Raw genomic sequence first — 18,570 nt, forward strand, 5'->3', positions numbered from 1 at the left:
GCTTATGACTACACAGACACATTTGTTTCATAGGTGTCAACCTGACTCCAGAAAGGGCAAAGAGGGTCGACAGGATGAGTCTGCTGCTAACTGGGAAATGGCGCTGCTGTTGACATGACAGTCAGGTAACAATGACATCACGCTGTCTTCCCTTTTCCTGTTTTTGTTTGGCTACTTCTGGGCACCATTTCACACTCAGAAATTTGAGCTTCTGTCACAGTGCAAAAACTTCTTCTTCTTCCACCGAGTTTTTTGGCGGGTTGCAAACCGACACGGTGCATTACCATCACCAGCTGTTAGGGTGTGAAGCATTAATGGAGTCTGATGTATGCTATACTAATGGGGAGATAAAGGAGGGGGAGGAAAAAAAGGTTGGGAAATTACACTGTGCTAAAGTAATTCTTGGACGGTTAAACTGGTCTGTAGTGCTGTGATGTGTAATAGAATTTTTGCTGTCTGTTATATGCTTGGCGCTCCAGTAACACGTGCTCAACAGTCTCCCTTCTACTGCATCTCAAACACTGACTGGTTTCATGTTTTCCAATGATGTTGAGAGTATGATTTAAACCAAAAAACCTATTTGTAGTCCTGTGACTACTTCTTCTCCCCCTGTTTCCTTGATACAACCCGTATCTGTATTTGGTGTAAAAACAGACCTTTAGATTTCCTGTCCCACAGCTTTTGCCATGCTTTGTTCATTTCTGTTTTGACTTCACATTTACTAAGTGGAATCTGCATTTCTGATTTCACAGCTGCTTTTGCCAGCTGACCTACTGCTTTGTTGGCCACAATTTCAGAGTGAAATAGACCCCACATGAGACACACTGAAATATTCTGTTGTTGTAGTTTAAATAAGCTTTGAAGAATCTCATTGATTAGGTCTATCCTGCAAACAGATTTGCCATCTGAAATGCTGATTAATACTGCCATTGAATCTGAACAGATGGCACGGTGACTAAACTTCACCTCCTCTACCCAATACAGTGCAAGGAAAGTGCTAGCAGTTCCACAGAAAAGACAGCTAAATGATCAAACAGTCATGTTATGATCTACTTCTGAAATTGGGGAAAATAAACCGCTGCTCCTGTCTTTCCTGTGACTTGACCTTTAGATCCATCTTTAAATATTTGAATCATATCAGTATATTTCATATTAAAGTACCACTGCCATAAAGATCAATTGGAATTGGTGGATTATTACGCTTTTTGGCGAAACATAAGGCCTGTGTTTTATCCACAGAAAAATGGAAACCCCACTTATTGCCCCATCTCTCCACTGTGCTGACAGCCACCTGAAGCTTTTTTCACAATAAATGCAGCATTTTGACCCTTAATCCACAATGCACCATCATCTGCATACAACAGTGGGAAAACGATTCCTCCTAGGAAAAATAAAATAAACATATTTATACCTGAGAAATGATTAGAAGACACATTCAGTTCAATTCAATCAGTTTACTTCCTGCTCCCGTTTTAATTTTTTATGCTTTGAAAAAGCCTGGACCCCTGTAAATGCAGTGAGTATGTGAAACAGTGGATGGATGAATGTAGTTTGTTAACAATAATGGAAAAACTGAAAAGGCTGTGATCTTATAACTGTGAAAAGTAAAAGGGAATATAATGAGGGCAAATGCATTAAAATGTTTTGATTTTTATTGTACCAAATTATTTAAAAATGAATGAATAAATAAATAAACAACATTCTTTTGCGGATAATATCAGATAGAGGTGTCTGCCATCTGATGGATGGTCATGGGAAAGTTCACATTTTTCAGCCTAGGGTCTATTTTTAGATGTTTTTGGGATCATCTTTTCATTCTGGTCAAAAACTAATTGTTTTAGAACATAAACACCATCACAAGCTAATTGCCTACATGTTATTGTGTGGGGCAAGCACAAAAACACGCAGAGTAAACCGCTTTTTATTGCCATCGAAGAGGCAAAAATGTAATAAGACATAATAATATAATAATAAGACAAGACAAATGACATTTTTCTCATAAATTAGGACTTCTTTCTTATAATATTACTTTATTCTCATAATATTATGAGCTTATTCATCTAGTATTGTGGATTTTTTTTATGTAAAATTTCAACTATATTTTCTTAATATTAGGCCTATAACTTTATTCTCATACATACTATTACCATTTTATTCTTGAAAATTTTATTTGTCTGCAATGTGACCTGAATACACTCTAGCGTACAAGCAGGTGTAAATGACAAAATGTCATACTCCTGAATGCTTTCACATGTTGTGAACATAAGAACAAACTTTTAACTGAATGCATGACAGATGACAGCAGTCTGTGGATCCTTTACAGTTCTGTCCAGAACCAGAAAATGCTTTAATAAACACAGTTTTAGCTGAACTCGGCTCATAAACTCAGTTGTCTGTGGGACACGTCCCCTCTCCTGACGTCAGCTGGAGAAGAGATTTAATTCCCCGCAGCCTGAAACAGACACAGTCAGATATCAGCTCTTCAGCAGCAGCTACAGGTGAGTTCAGCACCACAATACCCAACTTTTAGGTCGCTTGAAAGGGGTTAAAGTTGCTATAAAGTATGTGGGAGTCACAGTAATCTGTACCAGGAATACCTCAGGAATGTGCTGTGTAGTGTGCGCTCTCCCTGAGATTACATCACTTGCAAATTCCTCAGTGCAAGTTTAGGAATGTAAAAAATCCCCACAACTAGCCAGGTTTGAAAAGTGCATTATTTTTTCACAGATAAATGAGGCAGTTGATTTTAAATATGTTTGTTTTTTTTAACATTGTACAGTATATAAGATGTGGGTGTTGCTTTAATGAGTATTCTTACTGCTGAAATGTGCTGCTGGTCAGTGGCGGCTCCAGAAGCTTTTTGTTGGTGGGGCTACAGAATTTGCAGTAAATGTATAAATATGCATTTTAAAGTAAATTTCAAGTCCCTACTGTAAAAATCCATTTTAATTACCATGCATGCTGTGTGTGTGTGTGTGTGTGTGTGTGTGTGTGTGTGTGTGTGTGTGTGTGTGTGTGTGTGTGTGTGTGTGTGTGTGTGTGTGTGTGTGTGTGTGTGTGTAGCAAATAAAGAAAAAGATGACTGAATTTTAATCAGAATTAGTAGTCTTAATCCTTGGGTGAGTGTCACCAGTTGATTAAAGTTGGGAGCAAATCAGTCAAAGGTCGCAAGTCAAGGTCATCAAAAATACAGTTAAAAAAAAACACATTTTCCACACAGCAAAATTGCCAGTGTTAAATGGACACTTGAAAGAGTCTGTGTGTGTGGACTCTCTTCATTTTATTCTTTTAAAGGTTTTTTAAGGACCTTGCAGAAAGGCAGTCTGTCTGTCACTGTTTTTAAATTGATGTTGGACCCAGGTTTTTATGATGATGTTGTTTGACTATGTTGAGTGAAAGTGTGTCTATGCATTTATTTGTAAGTGATTTTGTATTTATTTGTAACTGCGTTGCTGCCACTTGTCAGGACACTCTTGTAAAAGAGATTTTTAATCTCAGCGAGTTTTTATCCTGGTTAAAGGTTTGACATTAAGACTTCCGAATTAATTTAATATTGTCAGTGTAAAATTAAATGTTAACACTAGAAAAGTGTTAATTTCACACCGAATAGAACAGACACAGGCAGCACGGTGGCTTAATGGTTAGCACTGTTGCCTCACAACAAGGAGGTCATAGGATCGATTCCCACCTGTGGCCTTTCTGTGTGGAGTTTGCATGTTCTCCTCATTTTTGCATGGGTTCCCTGAGGGGCTCCGGCTTCCTCCCACATCCAAAGACATGCAGGTTAGGTGGATTGGAAAGTTTAAATTGACTGAAGGTGTGTGTTCGGGTGTGAATGTGTTTGTTTGTCTATATGTGGCTCTGCGACAGAGTGGCGTCCTGTACAGAGATACTCCACCTCACACCCCATGGCTGTTGTGATAGGCTCCAGCCTCCCCTCCATGACCTTTTATTGGAGTAAGCAGGTATAGAAAATGGACAGAGTGGACACATACAGACACTTTCTACTGTTAATTTTACTCTGGCAATTTTGGGGGGGCAAGATATCTCTGCAACCAGTAGTGTCAGAGTGATCACCATAAGCTCATACTGTTCAGACAGTCGTTTGTTGTTACATACGTAGTGTAAGTGACATCATCACGGCATCACTAAAACCATGAAATGATATCACTATACTCCAAAAAACACTTTTCCTGGCTATCTGCATTACAGTATGTGGATGTACATGCTGTGAGTCACCGCTCTGTCGCCTTTCGTTACACTTCTGTTTTCATAACAGGAAATGTTAAGTGTTTGAGGTTAAAGGTCATCAGCTTGTACAAAAATTCTGACACATGCAGACACGTGCTGACTTGCAGGAAACCAGTTTTAACTTGACCACAGTCGGAGAACATTTTCAACCACCGAGCCAAAAAAAACAAACAAACTGACATTTGAGCTTCTTGTCAATGAGGGTTACGGTCAAAACACACTACAACGAAAAATGAAAGGTCACATTAGCTGTAATTTACAACAGTATAGTCTGTGATCAGATCTTCCATGGTGTGTAAAATAGTTTGAATAATTCCACCACATTACTGTAGTCTGAGAATGAACCTGAGAACAGCAACGAGCACGTGAAACATTTCTGTTTGATGTCACTCAAGGTCAGAAGACGTTTGCAGCAGTCGAGTCTTTTTTGGCTTTCCCATCCTGAAAAAATAAAACAGACACTGAGCGAGTTCACATATTATTATTTCAGGAAGAAGAAAAAACAAACAAACATCAAGACATTTATGAAAGCCAAGATTTCAAAACAATGTTTTTGGAACGTTTTTCTTTGGAAATTGGTTCGTGCACGTGTGCGTGCATGTGTCTATTTATACAGTACTGATTGAAAACAGCTGTGAACGTGTTCACATCCCCTTGTTTCACATCCTGGTAATAACAGATGTAATGAAGAGGAGGCACAGAGGTGCGACCTTGTCATTTTTTTCTCTGATTAGAAATGAACTGCTCACACGTTGACCTAAAGTCTGGGTGCAGATGTAAGTCCATGGGCCAAGCAGGATTTTGGTACCACTTACGGGGACTAAACAACACTTACAATCCAGTCTCTGTATACGAAGGCTTACCCAAAAAAAACAATGGTGGCCATCCCAGTGTGGTAGCTGTAGCCAGGTAGGGGTCAGTGACAGAAAGGTCAACATTTAAAATGTTCCAATCATATTGAGAGGTATACCATAGTATTTTTTCTGATCATAAAGATTCCACAAAGGTATAGGACCATCTCTGACTGAATGCACTGGAGTTATCAGTTAAAAACAGCATACACGGTGATAAAGGTCCATTTCAGTTTGCACAGTTGCTCCAATTCTAGTAAAAAGTGGATTAATTGGATTGACAAATGGAAGAGTTTTGACTACTGAATGCTTTGTCTTCAAAGTTATTGTCAAACAAGTTTGACGTCCATTTGATTCTGCGACATATGTTACCCTGTGGCGTGATATGACAGATGGTGCAAACTATTCCTTTCACAACCCATGAGCCCAAAATTTTATTCTCATGTCAGGAGCCAGTGATGCTCCATTTGACTGACAGATGTCCTACTCAGCCCATCATGTCTGTACTTGGATTCAATACTGTGTACTGGATGAGCGTCTACAACCCCCCCTGGATAGGACACCAGTCCATCACAGGTTACTCCCCAGCCAAGGCCAATACCCATTTAGCGCTGGGTAGAGTGGGATTGTTTGTGACGGACACACAAGAAATCAAACCCCATCTACAGGTTGGCACTCCTATTCCTCAGAGTTGTTCTGACGAAGCATCTATTCCTTTTATAGGCATCACAACCGTGCGAGTACAAAAACCCTACAGCATGATGAAACAAGTTCACACCCACTCTTTGACAGCTGTCAAAACACGTGAGAAATCTTACATATGCCCTGAAGCCTACTGGTGCCTGTGCTTATCCCTGGATTCTGTACCATGAAGCACATAAGAGTCTACATTTCCCTTTGACGGGACTCCAGTCCATCAGAGGTTACTTCCCCCAAGTAACCCGCAATACAGTGGGGAAAATAAGTATTTGACCCCCTGTCAGTTTTGCAGGTTTTCCCACCTACAAAGAATGGAGAGGTCTGTAATTTTTATCGTAGGTACACTTCAACTGTGAGAGACAGACTCTAAAAAAAAATCCAGAAAATCACATTGTATGATTATTAAATAATTCATTTGCATTTTATTGCATTAAATAAGTATTTGACCCCCTAGAAAACAGACCTTAACAACTGGTACAGAAACATTTGTCTGCCATTACAGAGGTCAGACATTTCCTGTAGTTTTTCACCAGGTTTGGTCCACTCCTCCATACAGATCTTCTCCAAATCTTTCAGGTTTGGAGTTTCATCTCCCTCCAAAGATTTTCTATTGAGTTCAGGTCTGGAGACTGGCCAGGCCACTCCAGGACCTTGAAATGCTTCTTATGGAGCCCCTCCTTAGTTGCCCTGGCTGTGTATTTGGGGTCATTGTCATGCTGGAAGACCCAGCCATGACCCATCTTCAATGCTCTTACTGAGGGAAGGAGGTCGTTTGCCAAAATCTTGCAATACATGACCCCATCCATCCTCCCTTCAATACGGTGCAGTCGTCCTGTCCCCTTTGCAGAAGAGCACCCCCAAAGTATGATATTTTCACCCCCATGCTTCATAGTTGGGATGGTTTTCTTGGGGTTGTTCTCATCATCTAAACATGGTAAGTGGAGTTGATTCCAAAAAGCTCTGTTCTGGTCTCATCTGACCACATGACCTTCTCCCATGCCTCCTCTGGATCATCCAGATGGTCACTGGTAAACTTCAAACGGGCCTGGACATGTGCTGGCTTGAGCAGGGGGACCTTGCTGCCCTGCAGGATTTTAAACCACAACAGCATCATGTGTTACTAATGTAATCTTTGTGACTGTGGTCCCAGCTCTCTTCAGGTCATTGACCAGGTCCTCCTGTGTAGTTCTGAGCTTTCTCAGAATCATCCTTACCCCACAAAGTGAGATCTTGCATGGAATCCCAGACCAAGGGAGACTGACAGTCATCTTGTGTTTCTTCCACTTTCTAATAAATAACAGTTGTTGTCTTCTACCAAGCTGCTTGCCTGTTGTCCTGTAGTCCATCCCATCCTTGTGCAGGTCTACAGTTTTGTCTCTGGTGTCCTTAGACAGCTCTTTGGTCTTGGCTATGGTGGACAGGTTGGAGTGTGATTGAGTGTGTGAACAGGTGTCTTTTATACAGGTAACAAGTTCAAACAGGTGCAATTAATACAGGTAAAGAGTGCAGAATAAGAGGGCTTCTTAAAGAAAAATTAACAGGTCTGTGAGGGCCAGAATTCTTGCTGGTTGGTAGGAGATCAAATACTTATTTCATGCAATAAAATGCAAATTAATTATTTAAAAATAATACAATGTGATTTTCTGGATTTTTTTTTTTTTTTTTTTAGATTCTGTCTCTCACAGTCGAAGTTTACCTACGATAAAAATGACAGACTTCTCCATTCTTTGTAGGTGTGAAAACCTGCAAAACTGACAGGGGGTCAAATACTTATTTTCCCCACTGTATATCGATAGACAGATGTTTATGTATTGTTGAATGCTTTGTTGAATTAATGGTTGAAATCCTGTAAAATTCCTGGAGGGCCTGACTGAGGGAGGCACAGAATACTTTCTACTGACCTTCAGTGTTTGAACGTAACCATGTCATGAAGCGCCGAAGTAACAGAGGGTTTTTGTCTTTCCTACAGGATTTAGGGTGCATATCTACCCAACATGTGAGCTGAAGCCATCCTCCAGCAGTGATGCACACCTTCAGCCCACCGGCCCCTCTGCTCTGCGTCCTGGCCTGTGTGTCTTTGGGTCTGCAGCGCTCTGACCTACGTCTAGCTTATGTGACCCACAGCAGTTTCTACTACTACACCTGCAGCCAGGATCTGCAGCCCTGCACCCTGTCATCGCTTACTGACCGCAACTGCAAGGAGCTCCAGTTTTCCACCCTGCGCGGCTCCTCCACTGTTTTCAGGATGAGGCATTTAACCGTTTGGTACACATCGCCTTCAAACGCAGCGCACCTGCTGAATAACTCTGAGGTGAGGCATGTGACCCTGATCCGCTGTGGATCCAGCGTGGCAGCACGTCAGGGATCTCAGGAGGGACATTTTGCTGTGCAGCACCTGGAGCGGCTGACAGTAATAACCCTGCAGTGGAACAATGCTCCAAACGGAAACAGGGCCAAGAACGTGCACCCAAATACTGACCCAGAAGGAGAATCCAGCGTGCATCTCGACACAAATAGATACACAAACAGCAGGGATCCAAACCTGTACCGGACAACTGACATGAAGACAGGCTCAAAAGCTCCAGCCTCTGCTTCTTCCTCACCCCAGGTCCAAGAAATCTTCCTGGGAAGGGAGTATGGAGCAGCATATCGGGAGCAGGCCAGGCTGGGAATCATCCACAGCTCAGTGCTGGAATGGGGAGCAGTGGTCAAATCGTACACGGTGCAGTCTTACATAAACAGAGATGGAGCGCTTCCATTCCCCAACCTCTTGTTGCCGAGGTTACCAGAGACAACCACTGTATATGTGAGCTTTGTATATGGAGTCTGATGAGGAAAAATCAAACACTATTCATGTCTCTTTTTTTTTTACTGATGAATTTCCTCTGAAATTTGGGAGAAACAGTTTAGATTCTATAGATTTCTAAGCTGAAGAAAACAAATTTCTGATTGACGTGTTCTTTTAAGCAGAATTTAAATATATGCTCACTTAAAAGGAAACTTAAATTGGCAGTTTGTGAGTTTCCAGGTTATGTCACATTGGACTTGACACAGACAAGTCAGTCTGCTGATAATGAAGTGGAGCAAATCTAGGCTTGTATCTCAGATTTACTTTCTGGCAAATTGTAGCTGAACTTTCAGGTTTTCTGTTTAAGAAAATCCTCCTCTATACCACTTCATCATGAAGCTGTATAACTGGGGACACAAAATCCAAAACATGCACTGTGCACAATTTCTCCAATCACAGCCACAGAAGCCTGTAACTTCTTCTGGGTTGTCCGGGTGTCTTGGTGGCTTTCCTCACTCTTCTCCTTCTTGCACAGTCACTCAGTTTTTGAGAACTGTCTACACAGATTTACCATAAAGTGCCATATTGTTTGTATTTCTTCATAATTGATGTAAATAAAGTTCAAGACATATTCAGTGACTTGGAAATGTTCATGTTTCCATCCCCTGACTTGTCTGAAGAAAACTGGCAATATAATTGATTATTTACAGGTATTATACCAAAGTGTCCATTACTCTTGCAACCCATCATCTTGGCTTTTATAATTTTAATAAATTTATATCACACTGTAGAGATTTGCTTTGAATTGGAGTTTAAGGGAGATCATTTTAGAAAATTTTATATTGAGAAGCCTGATTTACTTTTTGTATTTGAAATAGTATAAACAAACTAAAATGTGTGAAATACCAAAGAGCTGAATACTTTCGGAGGTCACTGTATGTATGCATTATTAAGATTTGACCATGGTCTGTGATCTTGACTTTTAACCAGGTTTTTTTTTTTGTTAGATTTTTTTTTAATCAAATCACTTTGTTCATGACTAACCCTCATTTCACCATGTTTCATACAAATTTGGATCAAAACTCTCTCTATTTTGTTCACACAGGTGGCCGAGACATTAGAGCCTGTGTTTCCAGAGCAGAAGGTTCTTGGTGCAAGACCACTCCTGCTTATTCTCCATACAATGTGGAGTTGTGCTGGGAAGCTCATTTTATGCAAAACCTGCAACAAATCAACATGCAGGTCCATCTGTGGCGAGGGCAAGTGAAAAAAAGGATTATTATTTTGTACCCACAGGACCGAAAACAACTACCACAGACTTTTTTGCTTCCCAGTGACCTCATCTCCTTAAATTTAGAAATAAACTAACAAGTTTTATTTGAGAATACTCATGCATGTATGATTACGTTTCATTTAAAGGAACCTTTTCGCAAATTTTTTTTTTTTATTTACCCTTAATACTTCTTTATGGTGTTTCTTTGTATACCTCCTCAAAGTCAAGCAGTTCTGTTTGCACATGTAGAAATTTCCCTGCTAGAAGCAAAATGCTGCCATAAAAATAATAATTGCTACTATTATTATTTTACACTTTCTTGACCTATATTTAAGCAAAGTCTGTATCACATCTGTGGGGAAGAAATGCACTATTTACCCTTTACTTTGCTCCGCCTCCCTTAAGAGAGGAGGTGTGGTCAACAGCAGCTTCTTTCCATTTAAAGCAACAGGCACAGAAAGAAATTATTTCTGAGAAACCTTAAAATATATTTTTAAGGATGCACCACCTTTTCTTAGTGATGCCAATGGGTATTTTTTAAGATACTTGGAGATCCATTTCAGCTGGCTGGCAAGATGTATAATATGACTGTTTAAAAACATTAAACAAGCAAGTTCAGTGAAAATATATTATCAATGAAATATGTTGAGCAAATATCTAAGAGTGATTCCTACTGAAAAGTACTTTATTAATTTTAAAAAATGCACGATAGATTCAGTAATCAGCAACAAGAACATCCTAGGTATTTTTACTTCTCAGTTTTGTTCCATGAAAGCAGCACCAAATCATAAATCACCTCAAAGTGCTAAAATCGAGACAGATATCGACACCTGAAAGGGGTTAAAAACTCCCTCAGTTTTTATTTTCTCTGCAGAATTGGATGCTGCACAGCAGCAACCTGTTGCACAGCGCCGTTGCTTCCCCACATTGACCACACGATGGCAGCAGACACATTTCACAGAGAGCTACTACGTTGCGCCATGAGGCGTTACAAAAATGAATAAAATAATTTATTTCCAGCTATTGTTCTCAACTATCAAAGATGCCATTTAAAACCTAAGATGAACAAATATGTCATGTCATTACAAATCTCATTAAAAAAAAAATCATGTAAATATATCATGTTGATACAAGATATATTCTGGGCCTGAGATCCAGAAGAATATTTGGCGCATAGCAACATTTATCTCAAAAAGATATGAGAATGTGTTGATAAAATTTGGTGAGCAGACGGATAGTGTCCTAGAAAAAAAATGGATTTCAGGAACATATAGTTTCTGGAACATATGTGGGTTTGATGGAGGTATGTGCTCTATGAGTACCTTCTAGTTAAAGTAATGCAATCCATTGTCTTTGTGTAAGGGTACTGTGGAGGTCAGAGCAGTCAAACTGGCTCTTAGAATTGTATTATCATGTTCAGTGTGGTTATGCCTGTAGCTGTGCAAGTGCACGTTTTCCTAACTAACGAAACTAAGGAGGAACTAACTTAACTAAAATGTGTTTTCATCATGCCTGTGCCCAGCTGCATACATTAAAGAAACTAATTATTCTAAAGTCATTCATTCATTCATTCATTTTCTGCCACTTATCTGGGTCTGTAACAGTAGCACAAGCAGCTCATCCCACACTTCCCTAGTCCAAGTACCAAATTTTGCAGAGTAAAATGCCTACAGGGACTACAATGGATCCCACTCCAACAAGAGTTAAATAAACTCTGTTGTTGTGTGAAATCAGCTCTATCGTCTTGTCAAATCAAGTTTTTCAACTGCACTGAGTCATTCACAGCATGATAGTGTTGATTTAACACTGTGATAGAGTTTATTTAATTCTATTTGGAGTGGGACCAAATGTAGTTCAGGCAGAGTTTATTTTGCTCAGCAAAATTTACTGTGTAACTCTTCCTGGGAATCCCGAGGAGTTCCCAAGCCAACTGGGAAATACAATCCCTCCAGTGTGTCCTGTGTCGTCCTTGGGGCCTCCTCCCAGATGGAAGTGCCTGGAAGACCTCCCTAGGGAGATGACCAGATGCTGACAACCTTAGCTCCTTTCCATGCAAAGAAACAACGGCTCTACTCGGAGTTCCTCCCGGACTGGTTGAGCTTCTCACCCTGTCCCAGAGTGTACCCTGAGGACTCTCATTTCCACTTCTTCTGCAATCTTGTCTTTCAGTCATTACCCAGAGTTCATGACCATAGGTGAGGCTAGGAGCATAAATCGGTTAGTAAATCAAGAGTCTGGCCTTCTGGCTCAGCTCTGTCTTCACCACAACAGCATCCATAAAACATCACAAGTAGCCCCAATCTGTCAATTGATCTCACGCTCCAACTTACCTCCACTTGTAAACAAAAGACGCCAACATACTTAAATTCCTCCACTTTGGGCAAGAACTCTCCCCTGACCCAGAGGGGACAACGCACCCTTTTTTTCTAACAGAGGATCATGGTCTCAGATTTGGAAGTGCTGAAATACATATATTGCAAGCCCTGATGTTACCTGTTTCCTATTTTTATGTTTTAGAAATGACTTCTGATTCTTCTGCAAGAGGTCATTTATTCCTTCCTTTTCATGTTATCACAATACTCGTTTAAAAAAATCAATAAAAAACGCCACCAATCACGATTAAAGATGCACCATTTCACCTCTATTGACCGAATAACTAAAAACACGTGTTTTTCATGATGCATGTGCTGAGCTGCGTTTTGCAAACCTTGCGCGTGTGCTTGATCCATCGCGCTGAGTGCGCGCTCCGCGCTCACACACCTGCGAATTTGCATGACGAGCGTGCGCGCTCCAGCTTCATTAAGCGTCTTGTGTAAATACAGACTTGTTGATCCCGCACCTGAGAGGTCAGAACCGGCCGGTAACGGAGGGACACCGCCCACCACACACACACACACACACACACACACACACACACACACACACACGTGCACACTGGTGGCCGCTGCAGGCCTTCATTTGTAAATCAGATCACTTGCAGCTCGCGCACTGTAAATATTTATGTTGAGAAGAGCGGACTTTGGCGCTGATTTGGTTTGGGCTTTCCCTCCTCTGCTCCCCTCCAAAGTGCGTCTTTAACCGCGCTGCCGCCGTCTCCTCACCGGCAGTTCAGCAGTAAAACATTTTTATAATCAGACGTTATTGTTCGCCGCCTCCTTGAGGGAGATGCGCCCATGTTCATTTTTTAAAAGGGCAAATCAGCCATAATTCAGTTTATAAACTGCAGCGCGCAGGGGAGAAATGCCTGGATGAATATTCATTAGGAGGCGCCCGGACTGCCACGCTCAGTGATTCATTAGGCATATGTAAATATCACTCACTTTAATTGCCCCTAAACTGACTCAACATAATGTTGTCATTAGCAAATTATTACTTATTTGTGATACTAATGGTGCGTAATGGCGCGCGGTGCCGAAGCTTCACATATATGATTGCAATTACAGCTCTTTTTGTTCACTGGATGGATACACTGACACCGTGCGCGCTGAGGTGCCAGCCTTTCAGTGCCATGACACATACGCACACGCACACACACGAAAGGTCACTTTTATTCCACATTATCTGACTTCACAATGAAGTGAAATCAGCTCCCTTGAGTTTTCACTGGATTTTTTTTTTTTTTTTTTATAAATGCAGAATTTGTAAAATCATTTTTTTTCTATAACAACACGAGACATAAATGCATTTAACTAAATCATAATAAATACACAAATAAATTCTATACAGTAATAAATAATAATGTGTTTACTTTTAGTACTTTCAAAAACGCATGCAAAGTGTTACAGAAAAACAAAAAAGATGAAAACACCAAATATTTAAACCACAGTAATTTAAAAATAGGTAATGCACTAAAAATACAAATAAACATTAAGATAAGAATTTCCCACCATCATTGATTGTAGGCAGCTGAGAATAGAAAATTTGTTCATTCTGCTTTAAAAACAGTTGACCTAAATTCAGTTTCATAATATGGGTGCACAAAATAATAATAATAGTAATGATTTAAAAAAAACACTATATCCTGTAATTTTAACGTAAAAATGTAATCATAAAAGGTAAGTGTCTTGTAAGGTGAAATATTTAAGAATTCAATTTTTTAAAAATCTAAATTGTGTTAATTTGTAATTAGTTATATTATTCACAAACTAACTGAAGTCAGTAAACTTAAACTGTGTGAAGAGCATCACCACACGTTTCCTTTGTACAACTGAATATGCAGCTGGCTGCACAACATCAAAAGTACTTATGTTAATTTTATTCTCATTATGATTATCTATCTACGGAATACACACACACACACACACACACACACACACACACACATAGAATGTTCCTATACTATGTGCTATATGTCCATTTTCAAATATGTTATTATTAATATTTATTATTCATTATTTATTCATTTTGTTGCCTGGCTTCTAAAAATCTGTCCAAATAAATGATCAAGGAAGGACTGCATGGAGTCACCTCTGTACACCAACATCTGTCCCAAATGTCCACCATCAATTATGGATGTAATTTTGCTTTTTGTAAAGAGGTTAAAATAAAAATGATCAGTCATAAACCTGCTGCTTTCCTAATTGTTATTATCATTCTAATTTATAATTTCTGTATTTGTTTAACTATCTGTTTATTTATTTAGCAGAGGTTCATTATAAGGCTTCTAAAATCTGTTCAAATAAGTGATCCATTCATGCATTAAAAAAACATCCTCCTGGAATTCTTACAGTCACGTCTATAAACAGCTGAACAGCAACACAACTGTTATTTTGTTATTATGACACCAACACAATGGCGTTGAATTGGAGACAGTCAAAATGTGCTTATATTGTAAATATTGATCTTAAATTCAGTAAGGTTGATCAAATAGGTATTCTGACTATTTTTTAAGGAGTCCATCCATTTTCAAAGCCTACAAGTCATTGGACAAACTAAAATACAGAAAAATTACTTTTCATCCAAATCACTGAATACGTAAACTTAATTTACATCAATCAGTAAGAAATACAAACAGTATTGCACAGTGTGGTTAATCTTTCTGCAGCTCCCAAAAACTGTGACCTTACAAGAGGGAGACTAGTGAGGGAAGCCACCAAGGCACTAGTATCAGATTAGATTAGATTAGATTAGATAGAATTTTATTAATCACTTGAGAAGACTCCCTCAGGGAAATTGAGGTTCCAGCAGCATTGGACAGCAGCACACAGGGAAAGAAGCACACAGAGTATCAAAAGTAGACGTAAGAAACAATTTGCAAAAAGTAAATACAAATATAAATACCACAACTACTGGCTAGTGGCTACAACTAGAGGTGGGCGGATCGATCCTAATATCGATAATATCGATACCAACGCTGATATTGATATTGAATGATCTTCATGTAAAAAGACTGATACTCAAGCTTTTTTCTCTCTCACACACACTGACTGCTGCGCAGGCAGATTCATCAAAGTCTACTCTCTGTCTGTAAGAGCAGCGCTGCGCTGTGTCACACAACACGGAGCAGCGCACCCTTGTATTGTTGTTTGTCAGCCCTCTACCTCAGGAGATTTTAAGTTGTGTTGAGTGATAGTTACTTAAACAAAAATGTTGGTTGTGATAATAAGTATTTTGTTGTCACGTACAATGTTTGGCGAAATTCTATCCTAGGTCTTTTGGATCCTTTGGATCAATGAAGATTAAATATGAAAAAGTATCGATATCGGTATCGATATCGGCGATACTGGGCCTGTATTTAATTGGTATTGGATCAATACCAAAATTCCCGGTATTGCCCACCTCTAGCTACAACTGCTTCTTTCCTTCCCGACCTCTATCTTCCTGTTACTCCTCCTCCCCCCCCAAATGAGGAGTTGTACAGTCTGATGGCCTGAGGGACAAAGGAGTTTTTCAGTCTCTTGGTCCTGCACTTGGGAAGGAGCAGTCTGTGGCTGAAGAGGCTCCTCTGGTTGCTGATGATGGTGTGCAGAGGTCTGACTGGCATAATGTCCAGCAGTTTGTCCAGCACAGTATAGTAGTGTGTATCAAAACCTGTGGAACTGAAAAACCGCAATAATTTTACATCCTCAAGCCACTTCCTTGAATCCAAGATTTGTACCAAACTGTTAAACTCCTTCAAAAAACACCCACGACAGCGCAGGAGTTATAGGTTTCTGTGGCTGTGATTGGAGCACCTAGAGATGATGAAAGTTTTGCCTGTTGTATCATCAGATTGTGACGAGACTCAGAGAAATATTTTACAAGAAAACAGCTCAAATCCACGCAAGAGTCTCCCATGTGCCTTCTGGCAAACTGTAGCTGAACTTTCACTTACAAACAAATACATAAATAAAAACCTTCTCTGCTGTCTCAGCATGAAATTGTAGCTATTTTATTCTTGAAAAGTTTAAGACAATCAGACAACAAAGAAAAAGCTGTCAAATCGAATGAATAAGAGGAAAATACATCATCTTACTTCTTGACATAGTGTCAGTTTATGAATTACAGAAGATGCCTCCTGCATTATTACTACAAACTTTAAGGTGGTAACTTTGAGTCTGGAAACCTGCTAAGACTGAAATTAGCTACAAAATGTCAGAAAGTGAAGCTACAGATTAAAAAATAAATAAAAATGTGATGAAAGTGTATAGATTAAATATTGTGTCTTCAGAAAATTGATGGCTTCACGGAGCTCAGCATCAGATTTCTGACATTTCCTTAAATCCTCTGACACTAAACTGCTCCATGACTCACCCTGACACCATCAGGCTATGACATCTTCGAAACAAACTACTGTCGCATTAAAAAAAATAAAATAAAGTCCCTCCCTGCCTGTCACAGTCTGCACAGTACACAGTTTGGAGTTGTTTTATAGATCGAGCAGCAGTTTGAAACAACAACCCTGACAAAACGGGAGCGCAAAACAGAGGGCGAGAGAGTGAGAACGGAAGACAGAGAGAGAGAAATGATGACTGTGTGTGTGTGTGTGTGTGTGTGTGTGTGTGTGTGTGTGTGTGTGTGTGTGTGTGTGTGTGTGTGTGTGTGTGTGTGTGTGTGTGTGTGTGTGTGTGTGTGCGTGCGGGTATGTGCATGTGTCTGCATCTGTGCTGGGAGAGAGAGAGACAGAGAGAGAGAGAGACAGAGAGAGAGAGAGAGAGAGAGCTAATAAAGTAATGTGATGGATGGTCTCCTTCCTCCCAGAGGGACCAGCACCATGTAAATTGGCCCACACAATACATTATGGATAAGGCAGTTGAGATTATAGCTTGTTAATGTCTCCCTCCCTCCCTCCCTCGTCCGCTCCCTCCCTCCTTCCCATTTTTCTGTCCCCATCCCTCTGCTTCAGCTCAGGCAGTGACATGGTCACCTCATTGTCGGGGCGCGCAGGTCTTTTAGGTGCAGATGGGTGGGAGTGGAAGTGGGGACAGTGGATCTGATCTGCCAGACTTAGCAGAGACGTGGTTTGGCCATTCGACCGGCACAGACAGTCAGTCGGCAGGGGCCAGTGCTGTGGACATATGTCTCTTTCCTCACCCATCACCCCCCCACCCCCCCCCCACCCCTCCTAAGAGGGTGCCAGCCTCCCACAACCTCCCCGTCCCCCTTCAGCCCCCCAACCTCCCCCTCTGCAGGCCCGTTCAGGGACGTGCCAGACCATCTGTTGAAACTAGACGAGAGGAGCTAACGGCTAGCATGGTTATGTGGCTAGTTTGGCTGTCAGGAACCCCACCAAATCAAATTAAATGTATTTATATAGCGCCAAATCAGAGGAGACTATTCTAGGATTTACAGAGTCCCAGTTTTCTGGGAGCAGGTATCCCAGCAGAGAGGAGAGGAGACCTGGACCACATGCTTCATCTACATTGTAATTGGCTACCAGTCTTGGCTGGGGAAGCAACCTGAGTTGGTCTAGCATTCCGTCCAGGGAGAGTCATAGTTTGCCATCTGCTTCATGCTACAGAATCCAAGGATATGCACCAATAGGCCTCTTGGCCAATATAGAACTTATGTCTTCTTCACCATTTGCCCAAAAGCAATCATACAGTGACAGTGGCAACAACAAACTCTCTGTTAACAGGAAAAAACATCAAGCAGAACCAGATGAGTATTGTACATGGCTGTGTGAGCTGTTTGTGTGCTTTGGTGGAGATGGAGCACTTGTGAGTTGCGTATCAACACATTTGCCACCAAGAGTTCTCAGTGATGGTGTTGCCTGCTTTAGTTTCTAGATTTTGGGTCACATATGTGTTTAATTGTCCACATATAGGGTCATGTGGGACATCAAGCATAGACTGCACCTTCAACAAGATAAGCAGAAGAGCATCTATGAAAAGATTGATTGGTCAGCTCTGGTAAGGTTGAAGAACATGCACCAGTGCCGCATCAATCACCTCATGAATCTACTTTGCAATCACCCAACAATTCAGGCAATCCTGCAGTCCGTGCTCATTTCCTGACATCAATCTGCTGGAGCCAGGTGTTACAGGGTGTCTTCTTGACCTATTCTACCTGCTGGGGTCCTCAGAAATGAGCCACCTGCATGCTGGAGATTGAAAATGTGGCACATGGCAGGAGCATCACAGTTGATGCTTGGTATGACTCATCTGGGTCTTCTTAAGTAACCAGGCATTTGACAAAAAATCATTCCAGTGGTCCCCAGTGATTCTCCAAAGAGACTTGGCATTCAATCATTCATTCAATCATTGCCATAGCTCTATGATTCATGACCA

General features: G+C 40.6%; 1 protein-coding gene across 1 annotated transcript; it reads left to right on the forward strand.

Moving 5' to 3' along the window:
- Positions 1-2,421: 2,421 nt before the first annotated feature.
- Positions 2,422-8,635, forward strand: si:ch73-52p7.1 (uncharacterized protein LOC100321084 homolog). Its single transcript, XM_034185517.1, has 2 exons — positions 2,422-2,498; positions 7,771-8,635. Exon 2 carries the CDS (start codon positions 7,825-7,827, stop codon positions 8,629-8,631), a length of 807 nt encoding a protein of 268 aa, XP_034041408.1. The 5' UTR covers positions 2,422-2,498; positions 7,771-7,824; the 3' UTR covers positions 8,632-8,635.
- The last annotated feature ends 9,935 nt before the right edge of the window (positions 8,636-18,570 follow it).

Source organism: Thalassophryne amazonica, chromosome 13 (assembly GCF_902500255.1).
Source record: "Thalassophryne amazonica chromosome 13, fThaAma1.1, whole genome shotgun sequence".
Classification (NCBI taxonomy): domain Eukaryota; kingdom Metazoa; phylum Chordata; class Actinopteri; order Batrachoidiformes; family Batrachoididae; genus Thalassophryne; species Thalassophryne amazonica.